At 43.0% G+C, this 15,685-nt stretch overlaps 1 protein-coding gene across 1 annotated transcript in view; it reads right to left on the bottom strand.

The window, feature by feature from the left end:
- LOC122554704 (protein BCAP-like) overlaps positions 1 to 14,722 on the bottom strand; it is a 77,497-nt gene extending 62,775 nt beyond the window's left edge. The window contains exons 1-5 of the mRNA XM_043700080.1: positions 13,973 to 14,722; positions 12,204 to 12,309; positions 10,330 to 10,419; positions 8,080 to 8,240; positions 806 to 932 (exon numbers count right to left, since the gene is read on the bottom strand). Coding sequence (XP_043556015.1) covers positions 806 to 932; positions 8,080 to 8,240; positions 10,330 to 10,419; positions 12,204 to 12,308 — 483 coding nt within the window. The 5' untranslated portion in view covers position 12,309; positions 13,973 to 14,722. The remainder of the gene's footprint in view (positions 1 to 805; positions 933 to 8,079; positions 8,241 to 10,329; positions 10,420 to 12,203; positions 12,310 to 13,972) is intronic.
- Between the last annotated feature and the right edge of the window lie 963 nt (positions 14,723 to 15,685).

The raw sequence follows: 15,685 nt of genomic DNA, 5'->3' as shown, positions 1-15,685 counted from the left end.
GATCTGATTGAGACATATAAGATTATTAAAGGATTGGACACTCTGGAGGCAGGAAACATGTTTCAGCTGATGGGTGAGTGCTGAACCAGAGGACACAGCTTAAAAAATACGGGGTAGACCATTTAGGACAGAGATGAGGAGAAACCTCTTTATCCAGAGAGTGGTGGCTGTGTGGAATGCTCTGCCCCAGAGGGCAGTGGAGGCCCAGTCTCTGGATTCATTTAGGAAAGAGTTGGATAGAGCTGTCAAGGATAGTGGAATCAAGGGTTATGGAGATAAGGCAGGAACAGGATACTGATTAAGGATGATCAGCCATGATCATATTGAATGGTGGTGCAGGCTCAAAGGGCAGAATGGCCTACTCCTGCACCTATTGTCTATTGTCTTTCCCTGTAACCCTACATTTTCCACTGTTAACACATCCAACCTACACATCCCTTGACACTATGGGCAATTTAGCATGGCCAATCCACCTAAACTGCACATTGTGGGAGCAAACCGGAGCACCCGGAGGAAACCCACACAGACACACAGAATGTGCAAACTCCACACAGACAATTGTCCAAAGCTGGAATTGAACCTGGGCCCCTGGCGCGGTGAGGCAGCCGTGCTAACTACTACTTAATTTTTGCTGCAAGACAACCATGGAATCACTTCAGAAAATGGGAAATGCGAAGATTTATTTTTCTAAGATTTTTTACTCTATGTATCATTCACCACAGGGGATCAACTGCTGCATGCCGAGATTGCTAAACATTAATATCACTGAGAGTTTCACTATTAAATTGCTGTACTTTGTACATACCTGCATTACTTCAGCAATGGAGTTCCGAAATGTTGCCACTTGTTCTGCTACAGATATTGATGTAATTTCAGCTTCTTTGAGTGCAATCAACAGCATGTTCTCCTCAGCAAGAGTTTCCTTTTCCATCCTGAATAACAGCAGAAGCCATATCAGAACAGATTTATAACTGTAGATTCAAGACGAAACTTGCCTCAGGACTCGAAATTACTGCAAGCATCACCATTTAACACCTTTCAGTCCAGGAAGGAGGTGATTGCTCTGGAGAGGAGATTTATCAGGATGTTGCCTGGGATGGAGCATTTCATCAATGAGGACAGTCTGGATAAGCTCAGGTTATTTTTATTTGGAACAGAGAAGGTTGTGGGGGCACCTGATGGAAGTGTATAAGATTACGAGGGACCTGGACAGGGTGAATAGTATACAGCTACTCCTCCAAATCAAAGGGTCAAGTGAAAGGCAAGAGGTTTAGAGATGATCTAAGGAAACGATTGTCAATCAGAAAGTTGTGGGAATCTAGAATACATAGCTGGGGAGAGTAGTAGAGGCCAGAAACCTCATAACCTTTAAAACGTACTTGGATGAGCGTTTGAAGTGTCATGTGCAGGACCATGGCAGTAGTGTAGGTAGCAGTGAATTTTTTGTGTGGTACTAGCTCGATGAGTTGAGGGCCTTTTCTGTACTGTGTGATTTGATGATTCTACGATCTATCAGCAATATCCAAAACAAACTAGAGACTATGATAATTTGGCACAAGATTCAAGGTAATTGTGTTCTGTTCATGTCTGCAAGATTGACTTGCTAAAATTTCCTGGGTCTGGTTATCGGTTTGCTCGCTGAACTAGTAGATTTGTTCTCAGACATTTCATCACCACATTGGGTAACATTATCAGTGAGCTTCCAGTGAAGCACTGCTGTTCTGTCCCACTTGCTAGTTATGTTCCTTGGTCTGTTGTGATGGGTGATATCACTTCCGCTTCTTTTTCTGAGAGGTTGGTAAATGGGGTCCAAATTGAAATGTTTGTTAATGGTGTTCTGGTTTGAATGCCAGACCTCTAGGAAATCCCATGCATGTCTCTGTTTATGCCTGTCCCAAGATGGATGTATTGTCCCAGTTGGACTGGTGTCCCTCTTCATCTGTGTGTATGGATACCAGTGATAGTTGGTCATGTCTTTTGGTGACGAGTTGGAGCTCATATATCCTGGTGTCCAGCTCCCTGCTAGTTTGTCCAATGTAATATTTGTTGCAGTCCTTGCAGGATATTTATATATTATGCTTGTTCTGCTGGCTGTGGGTACGGTGTCATTTAAATTCATCAGTAGTTGTTTTAGTGCAGTAGTAGGTTGATGGGTTACCATGATACCTGGTGGTCATTTCATGCCAAAAACCTTTGTACACTAATGTGACCTACCATGAATGGACAACTATGTTAGAATAAGCCACCTGCATTAAACAACAGCAGACCAGAACAAAGAAAGGACTGGCCCAACAAGAAAAACTAACTAAGCTCACACACAGCAATGTCTGTGTGTGAGCTGGATAAAGAACCTGTCGGACTGAGCACTCAAAGATATGGAAAGGCCATTCTAGTACGATGGACTACAACCACAGGGACATAGACAAAAAGGACCTTCTAGCCGCACTGGAATCCACCCTCAAAGACAACAGACTTGCAGAAGAAACCCAGCAGACCAGATGGTAGCACCAACACTAAGCAGAAAGAAAGGAGGGAATGCCCTCAACACACTTGAGAAGAAAGCCCTGGAAGGACTCAGAAAAGACAGAAATATTTCTTGTCCCTTTACCGGCAGACAAAGGGCGCATGACCATCATCCTGTACGGAACACAGTACATTGAAAAAGCGAACACACTACTAAGCTATACTGACACCTACCAACAGGTGGCGATGGACCTGACTCCGCAGCTAACAAACCACATTACAGCATTCCTGAGGAAACTACACAAGGCAGACGAAATTAACAAGGTGAAAGGGAGGACTGCAGATTGTGGAGATTAGAATCGAGAGTGTGGTGCTGGAAAAGCATAGCAGGTCAGGCAGAATCTGAGGAGGAGAAGAGTTGACATTTCGGGCAAAAGTCCTTCATCAGGAATTAACAAGACACACCCCATTTCTACGGATTGCCAAAAGTACACAAACAAGGGACACCCCACCCCCTCACTTCCGGATCTGTAGCCTGACTTCCCAGCGCTCCAACAGACAGGCTAGCAAAGAAACTGCAACGTAAACCAGAATACCTGGTAGAAGACTCAACCCACTCCAATCATTCTGCCCAGGAACTCCTTAACATTATCAAAGACACCAAGGTAGAGGATGAGGAGGTCATGGTTTCCTTCGACCTGATGGCCCTACTCACATCAATAAACATTATCCTTGCGAAAGAAACACTGGCCTCACTGCTAGACCAACCAAGGATACCTGACACCTGATAGTGCCAACTCTATCAGCAAGGACAGCATCCTCAAATGACCCTGGACCTATGCCTCACAATCCACTTCACCTTCAACGACACGATATACAAATCAATGGATGCCTATGGGATCACCAATATCAGGACTTATAGCAGAAGCAGTTATGCAGAGGTTGGAATGAACAGCCCTTCCCATGATCCAGCCTAAGCTTTGTGGATATCACCTTTATATCATCAAGCATGATAAACTAGAAGAAACCCACAAACACATAAACAACATCCTCACCGGTATAAAATTCACCAAAGAGGAAAAGAACAATAACCGACTCCCCTTCTTGGATGTCATGGGAAAATAAAAAGCCAATGTAGACCACTGTTTACAGGAAAGCGACACAGACAGACCAGATACTCAACTACAGAAGCAACCATCCCAACACCCACAAATGGAATTGCATCTGGACACTATTCAAACATGCCACAACACACTGCAGCACCACAACTACGAGAAGCTGAGGAGAAGCAACTACACAACTTATTCAGGAACAACAGTTACCTGATAAGCGCAGTCTGACGAATCCTGCACAACAAACCTAAACAGGAAGACAGTACACACCTAGAGATTCAAGTCACCCTACTATACATCAAAAACATTTCAGAGTTGACCACCAGGTACTCCGGTCCTTAGGCATCATGGTAACCCACCAACCCACTACCGCACTAAAACAACTGCTGATGAATTTAAGGACCCTGTACCCACAGCCTGCATAACGAACGTAATATACAAAATACCCTGCAAGGACTGCAACAAACATTACATTGGACAAATGGGCAGGAAGCTAGCCACCAGGATACATGAGCACCAACTAGCCACCAAAACACATGACCAACTATCACTGGTATCTACACACACAGACGAAGAGGGACACTAGTCCGACTAGGACAATACATCTGTCTTGGGACAAGCCAAACAAACACAGGCATGGGAATTCCTACAGGCCTGGCATTCAAACCAGAACTCCATTAACAAAGATATAGATCTGGACCCCATTTACCAACGTCTGAGAAACAGAACCAGAAATGATATCACTCATCACAACAAACCAAGACACATAAACAACAAACCAGGACAGAACACCAACGCTTCATTGGAGGCTCACTGATGATGTTACCCAGCATGATGATGAAACGTCTGAGAACAAACCCACCAGCTCAGCCAGCAAACTTACAACCCAAGCTACAGATCTTCTCCAAGATCTTTCCTGGATCTTTCGGGTTGGAGAGGTCCATCTTATCACATTATTGATATTGTATCAGGGTAGCAAGCTCTATTATGCTCTGCAATTTGAGATATTCACAAATGAATGGAAATTCCAAATTTCCAGCAGTTAAGGCACAGAAGTGTGGTTTCTTCCCTCTGCACGCCCCACCTCCCCTGTCCACCAATTCCCTTCCCCTCCCCTGCCCCAACTCCCTCCCCCCACTCCCCTCCACCAACCCTCTTCACCCCCTCAAGCAAGGTAACATGTAACTGCTTAACCCATATCTTAAGCAAAACTTCCTAAATTATGACAGGAAACTTCTCAAGTAACTTATTAGTGTAGCCTTTCTATTATACCAAAGGGCAACAAATATAAAGGTTTCCTGCATTTATATCAGTTTGGGTTTTAAAAAGAATATGGCAATCAAATTGTCCCCAGAAAACAGGATGGGATTTAAACTCATGTTTTCTGCAACAGAATTCCAATGCCTTTGGGATTACTTGGCTGAACTGCTGCTAAACGACAGTATCCTGATTTGGGATTGATAAACTGAGCTTTGCATAAAACAAATTACTCTCAATATACAATCACAATAAACGAAGGCATGCTGGCTATCTTGAGACGACTACCAGATGGCTCTGCAGAACTTGAAATCCTGAAACGTGCAGCTGCAGTTGAAAGAAGTGTTATCAGTTTAATGGTACTTGGCCAAGTTCCATGTGACAGCAGCAGCAAACTAATCATTCTACTTCAAGTAGCTAATCACAAAGAGGGACTGGAAACAATCAAGAAGGATTTGAAATGAATTGGACCTCAGAATGAATGAGGCATTCAAATGCAACACCTAAAATAGTTACATGTGGAATAACTGATGAAACAAGGGCCTGCTCCTACTCCTATTTTCAATGCTTCTGATGACACTCAGCAAATTTATAAACCAGTAAGTGAAAGGCTTTCCACTGGAGAGGTTTACAGCAGTGATTGTAATGAGGTCAGCCAACTGGACATCATAGATTGAGTCTCTTGATTGGGATTGTTAACCCAGTCCAGTCAGGGAACTCTGACTAATATTAAAGTGATGATTTGGAGGTGTTGTGTGATTTTTAACCTTAGGAGAAAGTGAGGACTGCAAATGCTGGAGATCAAAGTCAAAATGCGGTGCTGGAAAAGCACAGCCAGTCAGGCAGCATCTGAGGAGCAGGAGAATTGACATTTCAGGCATAAGCTCTTCATCAGAGATACTGACTCATTGGTGCCTGACTCTGTATGAGGCAGTGTTACTGTCCATGTGTAAATACAGTGTGACTTAATGACTGGACACCGGCCTCCATAGAGTTATTTCATTTACAACCTCAAGCTATCTGAAAGGCCTTCATTGGCAGTTAGTTGCATTTGTAGCAGTGTTTGTCACATTAACGTAGCAAAACTTCAGAGCCTAGTCTGGGCTCAACAAAGACTAACAAACAACAAAGAGATGGATTCCCAATTAAATAGCTTTGGTGTTGGGCAAGGGAAACATGTCAGCCAGGACACAGGACTACAAAACACACCACAGCGTTGTATTTACATCCATCTCATACCCTTTCTTTGTAATTGCTAGGATGACTATATTTATATTTCAGAATTGTCTGGAAGAAACCAGAACAACTTGAACTATTTGAACATTTTCAGCATTGAGAAAGGTTTTCACCACATGATTTGTTGGAAATAAAGCCAATATTTTCGTGGACTGTGATTTACCTGCCAAGAAACAGTCAAGCAAAGCTTTCAAGAAAATTAGATATCGGGTCTATTGGCTTCATTCCCTGGCTTTGAAGGGACTAGGGGATCTCTACTAAGGGATGCCAAACAACCCTTTCTGGACTTAGAATTTTGATTTACACACTCAGAAGTCGATGTAAAGAAGACAGGTTAGAAGCTAGAACTACAGGGCATAGCCTCAAAATAATGGGGAGCAGATTTGGGACTGAGTTGAGGAGGAACTTCATCACCCAAAAGGGTTGTGAATCTGTGGAATTCCCTGCCCCAGTGAAGCAGTTCAGGTTATCTCATTAAATGTTTTTAAGGCAAAGATCGATAGATTATTGAACAGTAAAGGAATTAAGGTTAATGGTGAAAGCGTGGGTAGGTTAATGGTGAAAGCGCGGGTAAGTGGGCCTGAGTCCATGAAAAGATCAGCCATGACCTTATTGAATGGCAGAGCAGGCTTGAAGGGCCAGGTGGCCTACTCCTGCTCCTAGTTCTTACGTTGTTAAGTTGCCAGCCTCTGTCTTGAATATCATTAGATGCTCCTGGCAAGCTGAAAAAGTTTCAAAATAACAGTATAATTCCAAATTACCAGGTAAACGCAGAAGGGATACTTTATGACCAGTCCCCAGTTACTTGAATCCAGGTTGATTGCAGTCAGAAATACACCTTTATCATCAATCTACCGCATGAAATTCAGCTTCATTGACTGGCAATTCAGCGGATGTAAAAAAGGATCACAATTTACCTTTCATTCCCAAGCTTTGTGCTTGGGGCTCTTCGTTCACTTTTGCCTTTTTTGAAACTACAACCTGTGCAGAAACTTGGTATTTTATGTTGAGCTTGGGTGTCTGTGTGTGTAATTAAGAGGATATAGATTTGATTCCAGTTCACAGCCTCAGTATTAACATGAGTTTGTCACTAGCTTTAAGAATAGGTTTTGATCAGTGGGTGCTAAAGAGAAACAAGTGCTCGTTTTGGTCAGTGAATCAACATAATTCAATAGTTCAAAAAGTGAGCTCAAGAGCATCTTCTCAAGGGTAATTCGAGATAGAAAACAAATGCTAGCCTAGCCAATGACACTATGAATAAATTTTAGAAATCGACTTAGCAATTAACTTAATTGCTTCCATAACTTTAAAATGGTTTTCACCGAATTTGAATAAAATTGACGCAGATGTAACAGTAAACCATTAGCACTGCTTGCCATTAAGATATTAAAAGTAGCTACAGGTGCGGAGGGCTGCTCCCTTGTTACAGAGAGGACAATTTGTGGTGGTTTAACCTGAGGGTCACTTAGCCTCAAGTGAAGGGAGAGGACAAGAAGGGGAATTCTTCATGGTAGATTCAGCCGTACAGGAACTGAACCCACACATCACTTGCATCATCCTGCATTAAGCCAACTGTTCAGCCAACTGACCCCAATGACTCCACATTGAAATACATTTTCACGCTTCAATTAAAATAACAAGCAACGTAATTTCATATGAATGCCTATATTACAAGAACAAAAATGAGAAGGCATAGATTTAAGGTAATTTGGAAAAGAAACAGGGGTGATGTGAAAAATGAGATTTTCATTCCATGAGTAGTTAGAGAATGGAATGCACTGCCTGGAAGTGTGGTGGAGGCAGGTTCAATTGAGGCATTCAAGAGGGCATTGGACACTTATTTGGACAAAAATCATGTGCTATGGTATGGGGAAAAGGCAGGAGATTGGCACCAGTTAATGACGCTCATCTGAAGAGCCAGCGTAGACCCGTTGGGCTGAATGGTCTCTTTTTACACTGTAAAACTTGGTGACATGTATTAAAAGGCAGAACAAACACAGTAGTTAGTTACCCTGTCCAGTCCAACTCTTTTTGGAACTTGTCAAAACTCTCATGAGAAGTCCCATTTTTATTGGTTGATTGAGTATGTGCATCAGTTTCACGAACTTCACTTCTCCAATTTGATGCCTTTGCTTTATCTTCAGACTCTCTGTTCGCTGTGTGCCCTGAAAACTGAACAATTCCCATTAACAATTTGTAAGAGCAAATATCTAAAAAGTACAATGAACAGTTAAATCACCAAACCAATCTTGAATATATTCTTTATCTAACTGGTATAAATACAAACTATATGTAAGCTGCCTCCATGCTAACTGCATTTCTGGTTCAACCCTCCCATCATATCACATGCCCAGCAACAGACTCTTCCCTATTCACAGACTCAAGTGGAAGGAGCCACTCAATAATTCAGAATATTGGGATCAATAAGATGACATAATCCAAAATCAGTGCTGCCAATGAAAACAATTTATTTCATTTTTCGAGCTTTCCAAGCCTTCCATTGCGCTGCTGATTGGATAGCTAGACCAGTTCACTTGCACATTAATGTCACATTCCTCCGTAAAGTTAGCATCACTGGATTACTGCTCAGTTGGTTTCTTTCCCACTGACCTTGATCAAACATCTCTGTGCTGGTTCTTTATATCAAAAAGGATTAAGCAACTTTTAAATGCAAGAGAAGTTTAAACAGAGAGGGAGTGATGTGCCCTTTCCAAAGAACATTTAGGTAGTTTTGCAGAATTTCTAGATGAAAATGATAGCATGCTTTGCATTGCAGGTTCAGATTCAACAACTGCAGTTTACAATACAATCAAAGAATCCCTACAGTGTGGAAGTAGGCCATTCAGCCAATCAAGTATTAACCAACCCTCCAAAGAGCTCCCACATAGACTCACCCCATCCCTGTAACCCTGCATTTCCCTTGACTAATCCACCTAGCCTGCACATTGCTGGACATTATGGACAATTTAGCATGGCCAATCCACCTAACCTGCACATTTTTCGACTTTGGGGGGAAACCGGAACAAATCCGCACAGATCGTTGCCTGAGTGTAGAATTGAACTCGGGTCCCACTGAGCCACCGTGCTGCCAATTAAAAATCCGAAGGTGCTGAACAGGAGCTTCACAAAATAAAACATGGCACTGAGCCACACGAGTGGTTAAAGCAGATGACAGTTTAACCACACTCTGAGCTCATCCGAATTACCTTTAATTATTAGTAATTTATTAGTAATGAATTTATTAGTAATAGTCTTATATTTATGGCCCCTAATTCTTCTGACTATTATAAGTGGAAACATATTCCTTATATTAGCCCTATAAAACTCTTTTATAATCTACAAGGTCATTCCTCAGCCTTCTCCATTGCAGAAAAAACAGCGCCCCAGCCTCTTCAATTTCTCCCCAGATAGCCTCCCTGTGGAATCATCAGTCATTTCATTGCATATAAAAAATGAGAGCTGTCTTGTAATATACTTATTCTAAACTCCCTAAGAGGCTATTTTAATACTAAGCATACAATAAATGTATCAAGCACTGTTCTTCCGAATTTGCAATCAATGGATCAATTCTGCAAAGGGAATAATCAATTATTTAACCTAGTAGATATGGGGGTTAGGTAGCTGGATAGCTGGCTTGCAATGCAGAGTTATGCCAACAGCATGTTCAATACATACATGGCTGAAGGACTGTCCTTCTCAATCTCTCCCCTTGCCTGAGGTGTGGTGACCCTCAGGTTAAACCACCAGTTGGTTCTTTCTATGATGTCTTTACTTCAGCAACTGGAAACATGAACTGGGATGCAAATTTTAAAATGCTTGAACACTGTAATACATTCAGATGGAGCTGTGAAATTGAAAAAAATCATTTCGGGACTGACTCCTTGGGAATTGTGAAGGAAACTGAAATTACCTTGAGTGAGGGTGTTTCAAACCCTCACTAAAGCCCCCAGTTTGGAGTCACAATATTGGATTTCAGATGATTCTGACTCACTTAAATGCCAGTTACCCAAGAAACGTTTGAGGATTGTAAAACCTACTCTGACTCCTGGGCAACCAGAAAAAAAATCCCGACTCGTCACCACAACAAAAACAGCTCAGACCCAACAAACTTCTCTCCCTTCCCCCGAGCCCGGCCACAAATCCACCTTATCCTTTCATCACATCACACAGCAGCCTACCCCTACATGTCTCTTATATACTGATAACTCCTGAGGTCAAAGTGACTGTGGGACATTTGAATTACACAGTATGGCACACTTACAGCTGAAGAAGGAGATGCAGATTCCACACTCTTCCACTCTGCTTCTGGTTGCATGCGTTCTTGCATTTGTTGGTTCACAGAAGAAGGTTCCTGTCCAGGAAATGTAAAGATATGACGAATCAAAATGCAAATGTGTGCATTTTTTGACTGATCAGGGCAAGTTTCTGACCCTGATCAGAAAGTACCTCTGTATCTTTCTCCAGTCGCAGCTGTGTTCTCACTGTTTAAAGTTACCCTCACCTTAATATGAGCTTCCACAGAAGTTACTCATTTGACAAAAGGTTGTACTATAGTACACAGAACTTTTCATCTCAAAATACCCCAATAAAACAAGCTGCGAACATTAGTATTCAAGAAAAGACAAGGATGCTCACAATTAGTACCATTACTCTGGACCCATTACTAGCAGTGTTTCTGCTCTCCACAAATAGATCTGTGCACACAGGTCAATATAAATAGGTCTTGGAAAAATGAAGTTCTCCCATATATATATTTTAAGTTGCTTTTTTTTAATTCAGTAGAAAAAAAAACTGGTTCAATCCAACTGATGCTTTTGTTAAAATAATTTTACACCCAATATACAGTTAAGTAATTAGTTCAAGAGAATACTACAATTTTGATTTGATACATCCACCTCTTGTTTGTCATTTTGGCCAAAGGTTGGAGTGTGGGGCTTAGCTTTTCCCCTCACAGTTCTGTTTGCTTTTGTTGAATCAGTTGAGTGCTTTCTTTTCTGCACGCGAGATAATTGGAAGAAACAACACATTGAGAATAATAATCAGAAAATTTTAGTCTCTGTACAATAGATTTGCTGAGAATCTACTGTTTTACAGGTGTTAGCTATTCTACACTTGCCTCTGGCTAAATAGTTGTTTAAATCTAAATTTCTTGACCTTACAAATCCCTCAATGGTCTGGTCCCTCTTATCTCAGTGATCTATTCCAGCCCCTCAGGATATCTGCTTCACTAATTCCTCTCTCTTCAACATGCCCAACTTTAATTGCCCTTCCAATGGCAACCATGCTTTCATCCACCCTAAACTCTCTGAACTTGGATTCAAATCCCATCATGGTAAACGGTCAAATTTATAAATCTGGAAATAAATGTAATACTGTTCACGAAATGACTGTGGGGGAGAAACATCATCTGATTAACTGATGTCCTATAGGGAAGGAAACTGCTGTCCTTACTTGGTCTGACTTACATGTGACCCCAGACCCACATTAATTGGTCTGGAGTCACAGACTTTAAACTGCCCTTTGAAATATCTTCAAGAGCAGGCCTTGCCAGGGATGTTCACAGCTCATGAAAGAATAATGTGTAAAATTATCTCAAACTGTCTGTACATGCTGTTCCCCTTTTCCCATCTCCCATCCAAAGCCATGTTTGGAGGCAGCATTCTGAATTACAGACCACGACCCAGTGCCCTCCCAAATGGTCAAAGTTTCGGACGTGTCAATACAATTTGCTACTTCTGCCCCAATACATACTCCAGATCCTATCCAGCCCAGTACTTTATTAAAGGCTTTTTTAAAAAAGTCAATGCAAACAACATAATTTTCCCAAATCTGACATGTGAGTGAAATGATAACACCACATAGCACAGAAGGAGGCTATTTGACTCAATGTGTTTGGATTTAGACTTTGATAGAGACAGCCAATTAACCCCTTGTCCCTCTTCCTCTATTTCCTCAAAGTTGAAGTATTTATCCAGGTCTTTTTTTTCTGCACTCTCCTTTTAGGCAGTTATTTCCAGATCACGACAACTCGCCAGATTAGGAAAATTTGTTTCCTCGTGTCATCTCTTGTCGCTGTGCTAATAGCAGCCTGATTTTGATTATTTTTACAAACCAATAATAACCATTTATACCTACTTCCACAACAAAAGGTAATAACTTGGGCTTTTGAATATGAACATGAACAGGTGCAGATTTATTAAGTTGGGCATAGTTGGGAGGTGAAGATGATCTTGACTTCATTCTAAGGAGGGAAGAAGAAAGTTAGGAATTAACTTTGTCACTTTTTAAGGAAAAGCTTTTGTTTTAATAATTTCAAAAAAGCCACATTGCAGACACATGGAATAGTACAACACAGAGAAAGTACTGGTTCAATTGATCAGCTTGCCCAACTCCCAAAATCTTCCTGTTTCTCCCTAAATTCTTTTCTCCTTCAAGTGCTTTCCAAGTCCCTTTTCAAAGCTGTCACTGAATCATCAGGGTGTGGTGAGCTCAGTTGGTTAGATTGTGAGTGTGGTGCAAAGGAATGTTAATGTCACAGGTTCAGTTCCCATTCTGACTTTGGCCTGAACTCTTCTCTTCCCTCAAGACTGGGATACAACAGCAAAGTAATTATCTACAGCTGCCAAATATAGCAGCCCAGGTTGAAGCTTAATCAGCAAATCACAAACCAAGGACCTTATCTTATGCAGTGAACACAAAAGTGGGTGATAGCTCGGTAGCTCAGTGGTTAGCACTGCTGCCTCACAGCACCAGGGACATGGGTTCACTTCCAGCCTCAGGCGACTGTGTGGAGTTTGCACATTCTCCTCATGTCTGTGTGGGTTTCCACTGGGTGCTCTGATTTCCTCCCACAGTCCAAAGATGTGCAAGTTAGTTGAATTGGCCAAGCTAAATTGCCCAACGTGTTCAAAGATGTGTAAGTTAGGTATATTAGTCAGGGAGATGTGGACTAATAGGGTAAGCGAATAAGTCTGGATGGGATACTCTTCAAAGAATCGGTGTGGACTTGTTGGACTGAAGGGTCTGTTTCCACACTGTAGGAATTCTATTAAAATATTCAATCAGATGATACATTCCAAACTTTAACTACTCTCTACATGAAAGTTCTCTTCCTTTTGCCATCTCTGATCTTTTGCCAGCCATCTTACAGCCATTCATGTTCAATTACTTTTTAAGTGTACAATAAAAAAATTGTCAAGTGTAGGAGGAACTTGTAATAAAGAATACTTTAGTCACCATGGGCTCTTGAAAAATGTACATGCAGCCATATATAACATTATAATCTTCACCATCAATTGTGTTACTCATAAATAACATTTTCCATCATTCAGTTCACCGACACCTTCTCAAGGGCAACTAGAGACAGGCAATAAAAAATATGGGCCAGCCAGTGATGTCCACGTACCATGACTGAGTAGAAAAAAAAGTTAAGATAAATTACAAGCATCCCCAAAGATATGCCGGTGGATTCTGGAAAATAGGTGAGAAACTGGTGTCGTTTTTTTCTTATTTTTAAACCAGGGCTCCATTCTATTCTCAATCGAGAAAGGTACTTCCCTGAGAGACAGCCCCCAAATTCTTCATATTTCTCTCCCTTCCTTCTGAATCGTCACATTCCAATAACCCACCTGTCACCTTGAAGCTGATCACAACCACCCTCACAGTTCCAAATCCATGGTTTCTGTGACCTGTACAGTGAGGGGTGGGTTAGCTCAGCTGAATGCAGAGCTGCTTTGTGAAGCCAAGAGTGTGAGTTCAACCTCTGCACCAGCTGAGGTTACCATGAAGGACTCTCCTTCTCAACCTCTCTCCCCTTTCCCCGAGGTGCGGTGACCCTCAGGTTAAACCACCACCAATATCTCCCTCTCATGAGAGAACAAACAGGTGAGACTCTGGTAACTTACCTTTACGCGCCGATCATGGAAAGGGAGTAAGCAGTGACCTTCCCCAGTCGGAAAGTGTAACCTTTCACCAGCAACACTGTGTTTCCCGTCACTAAGCCAAGTTGATAATCTGTGCTGAGCCTGACATTGCTCGGGTTCAGTTTTACTGTCAGGCCTGACTTTATCAAACACCAGTTAGATCGGACGCACCTCTCTGCAGGCTCTAGATAAATGCAGCCATGGTTTGGGAAGAGGGTCCCCCCAGTTCTTGCTCCGGTCACATTCAGCTTCGGATACCCCCCAGCCCCCGGGGCACGATCACCCTCCGGAGCCCGGGCCAAGCCGCGTCTCTAGCAGCTGTTGCTGGGCACCGAGGGCTCGCCGCTGATTGGCTCCTTTTACATTTTGGGACCTTGTTTTCCGCCAGTGGCGGGAGCACCCAATGCAGATCCCAACCGGAATAGGAATCCCCCCGGGAGCGAATCCAGTCCAGGAATAGGAGCAGCGGGAGGCAGATCCGATTGCAATCCGGACCCGGAGCATTGGGACCGGAGTAGGAGAGGACTCAATCCGGAATGGGAGCGGATCAGGAACAGTGGGAGGGAATCCAGTCCAGGATTAGGAACACTGGGGACAGATCCCAAATCCAGAGCAGGAGCGGTGGAGCGAATCCGGTTCCAAATCCGAACCAAGAACGGGTGGAGTGGGAGCAGACCATTGCAGTGGAGAGAATCCGAACAGGAGGAGGAACGGACTCTGATCCGGACTAGGAGCTTTCCAGGAGCACTGGGGTGGGAATCCAAACTAGGAATGGGAGCAGTGGGGTCAGATCCTGAACTGCTGTGCTCTTGCAGCACCACTATAATCCAGAATCCACGTCCAAAACATCTACTGCTAGAAAAACGCAGCATGTCTCTGGAGAGAAATCACAGTTAATGTTTCAGATCCAGTGACCCCTCCTCAGAACTGATGGTAGCTAGAATAAAGTTTTTTTTTATGCAGAAGATAGGGCGGAGGGAAGGGGTAATTCTTCGGTGGAGATAGACCCCAGAGAGAGAGAGAGAAGAGCAGTTGGACAAAATGATGGATCGTCTTATTTCAAGGACCACGTATTCCCCTCGAATGTGATCAACAATGCCCCCCAGTGCTTCTCCGTCTTTGAGCCCACCCCTCCAACTGCAACACAGACAGAACCCCTCTGGTCCTCACCTTCCACCCCAATAATCTCCGGATGCAGCGCTGCTGCACTTCTGCTGCCTACAATCAGATCCCTCCACCAGAGACATACTGCCTCCTGATTCCTATCTGCGTTCCGCAGAGACCATTACCTCTGTGACTCCCTTCTTAGGTCCACACCCCCCACAACCCATCCTCCACAACCGGCACCTTCCCTTGCCACTGCACGAGGTATAAAACCTGCTCCTACACCTCCCTCCTCACCTCTGTCCAAGGCCCCAAAGAATCTTTCCACATCTGGCAAAGTCTTTCCTGCCCATCCATCTACCTCATCTACTGTGTCTTTCGCTCTTGATGTGGTCTCCCCTACATCAGGGAAATAGGATGCCAACTCATGGACCATTTCAGGGAACATCTCTGGGACACACGTTCCAAGCAATCCCACTGCCCTGTGGCCAAACACTTCAATGCTCCCTCCCATTCCACCAAGGACATGCAAGTCCTGGGCCTCCTCCACCGTCAAATCCAAGCCACCTAATGACTGGAGAAAGAACGCCC

The sequence above is a fragment of the Chiloscyllium plagiosum genome, chromosome 11 (genome assembly GCF_004010195.1).
Source record: "Chiloscyllium plagiosum isolate BGI_BamShark_2017 chromosome 11, ASM401019v2, whole genome shotgun sequence".
NCBI classification, from domain to species: domain Eukaryota; kingdom Metazoa; phylum Chordata; class Chondrichthyes; order Orectolobiformes; family Hemiscylliidae; genus Chiloscyllium; species Chiloscyllium plagiosum.
The sequence above is the reverse complement of the archived record's forward strand: the minus strand, read 5'-3'. Positions and strand labels throughout refer to the sequence as shown.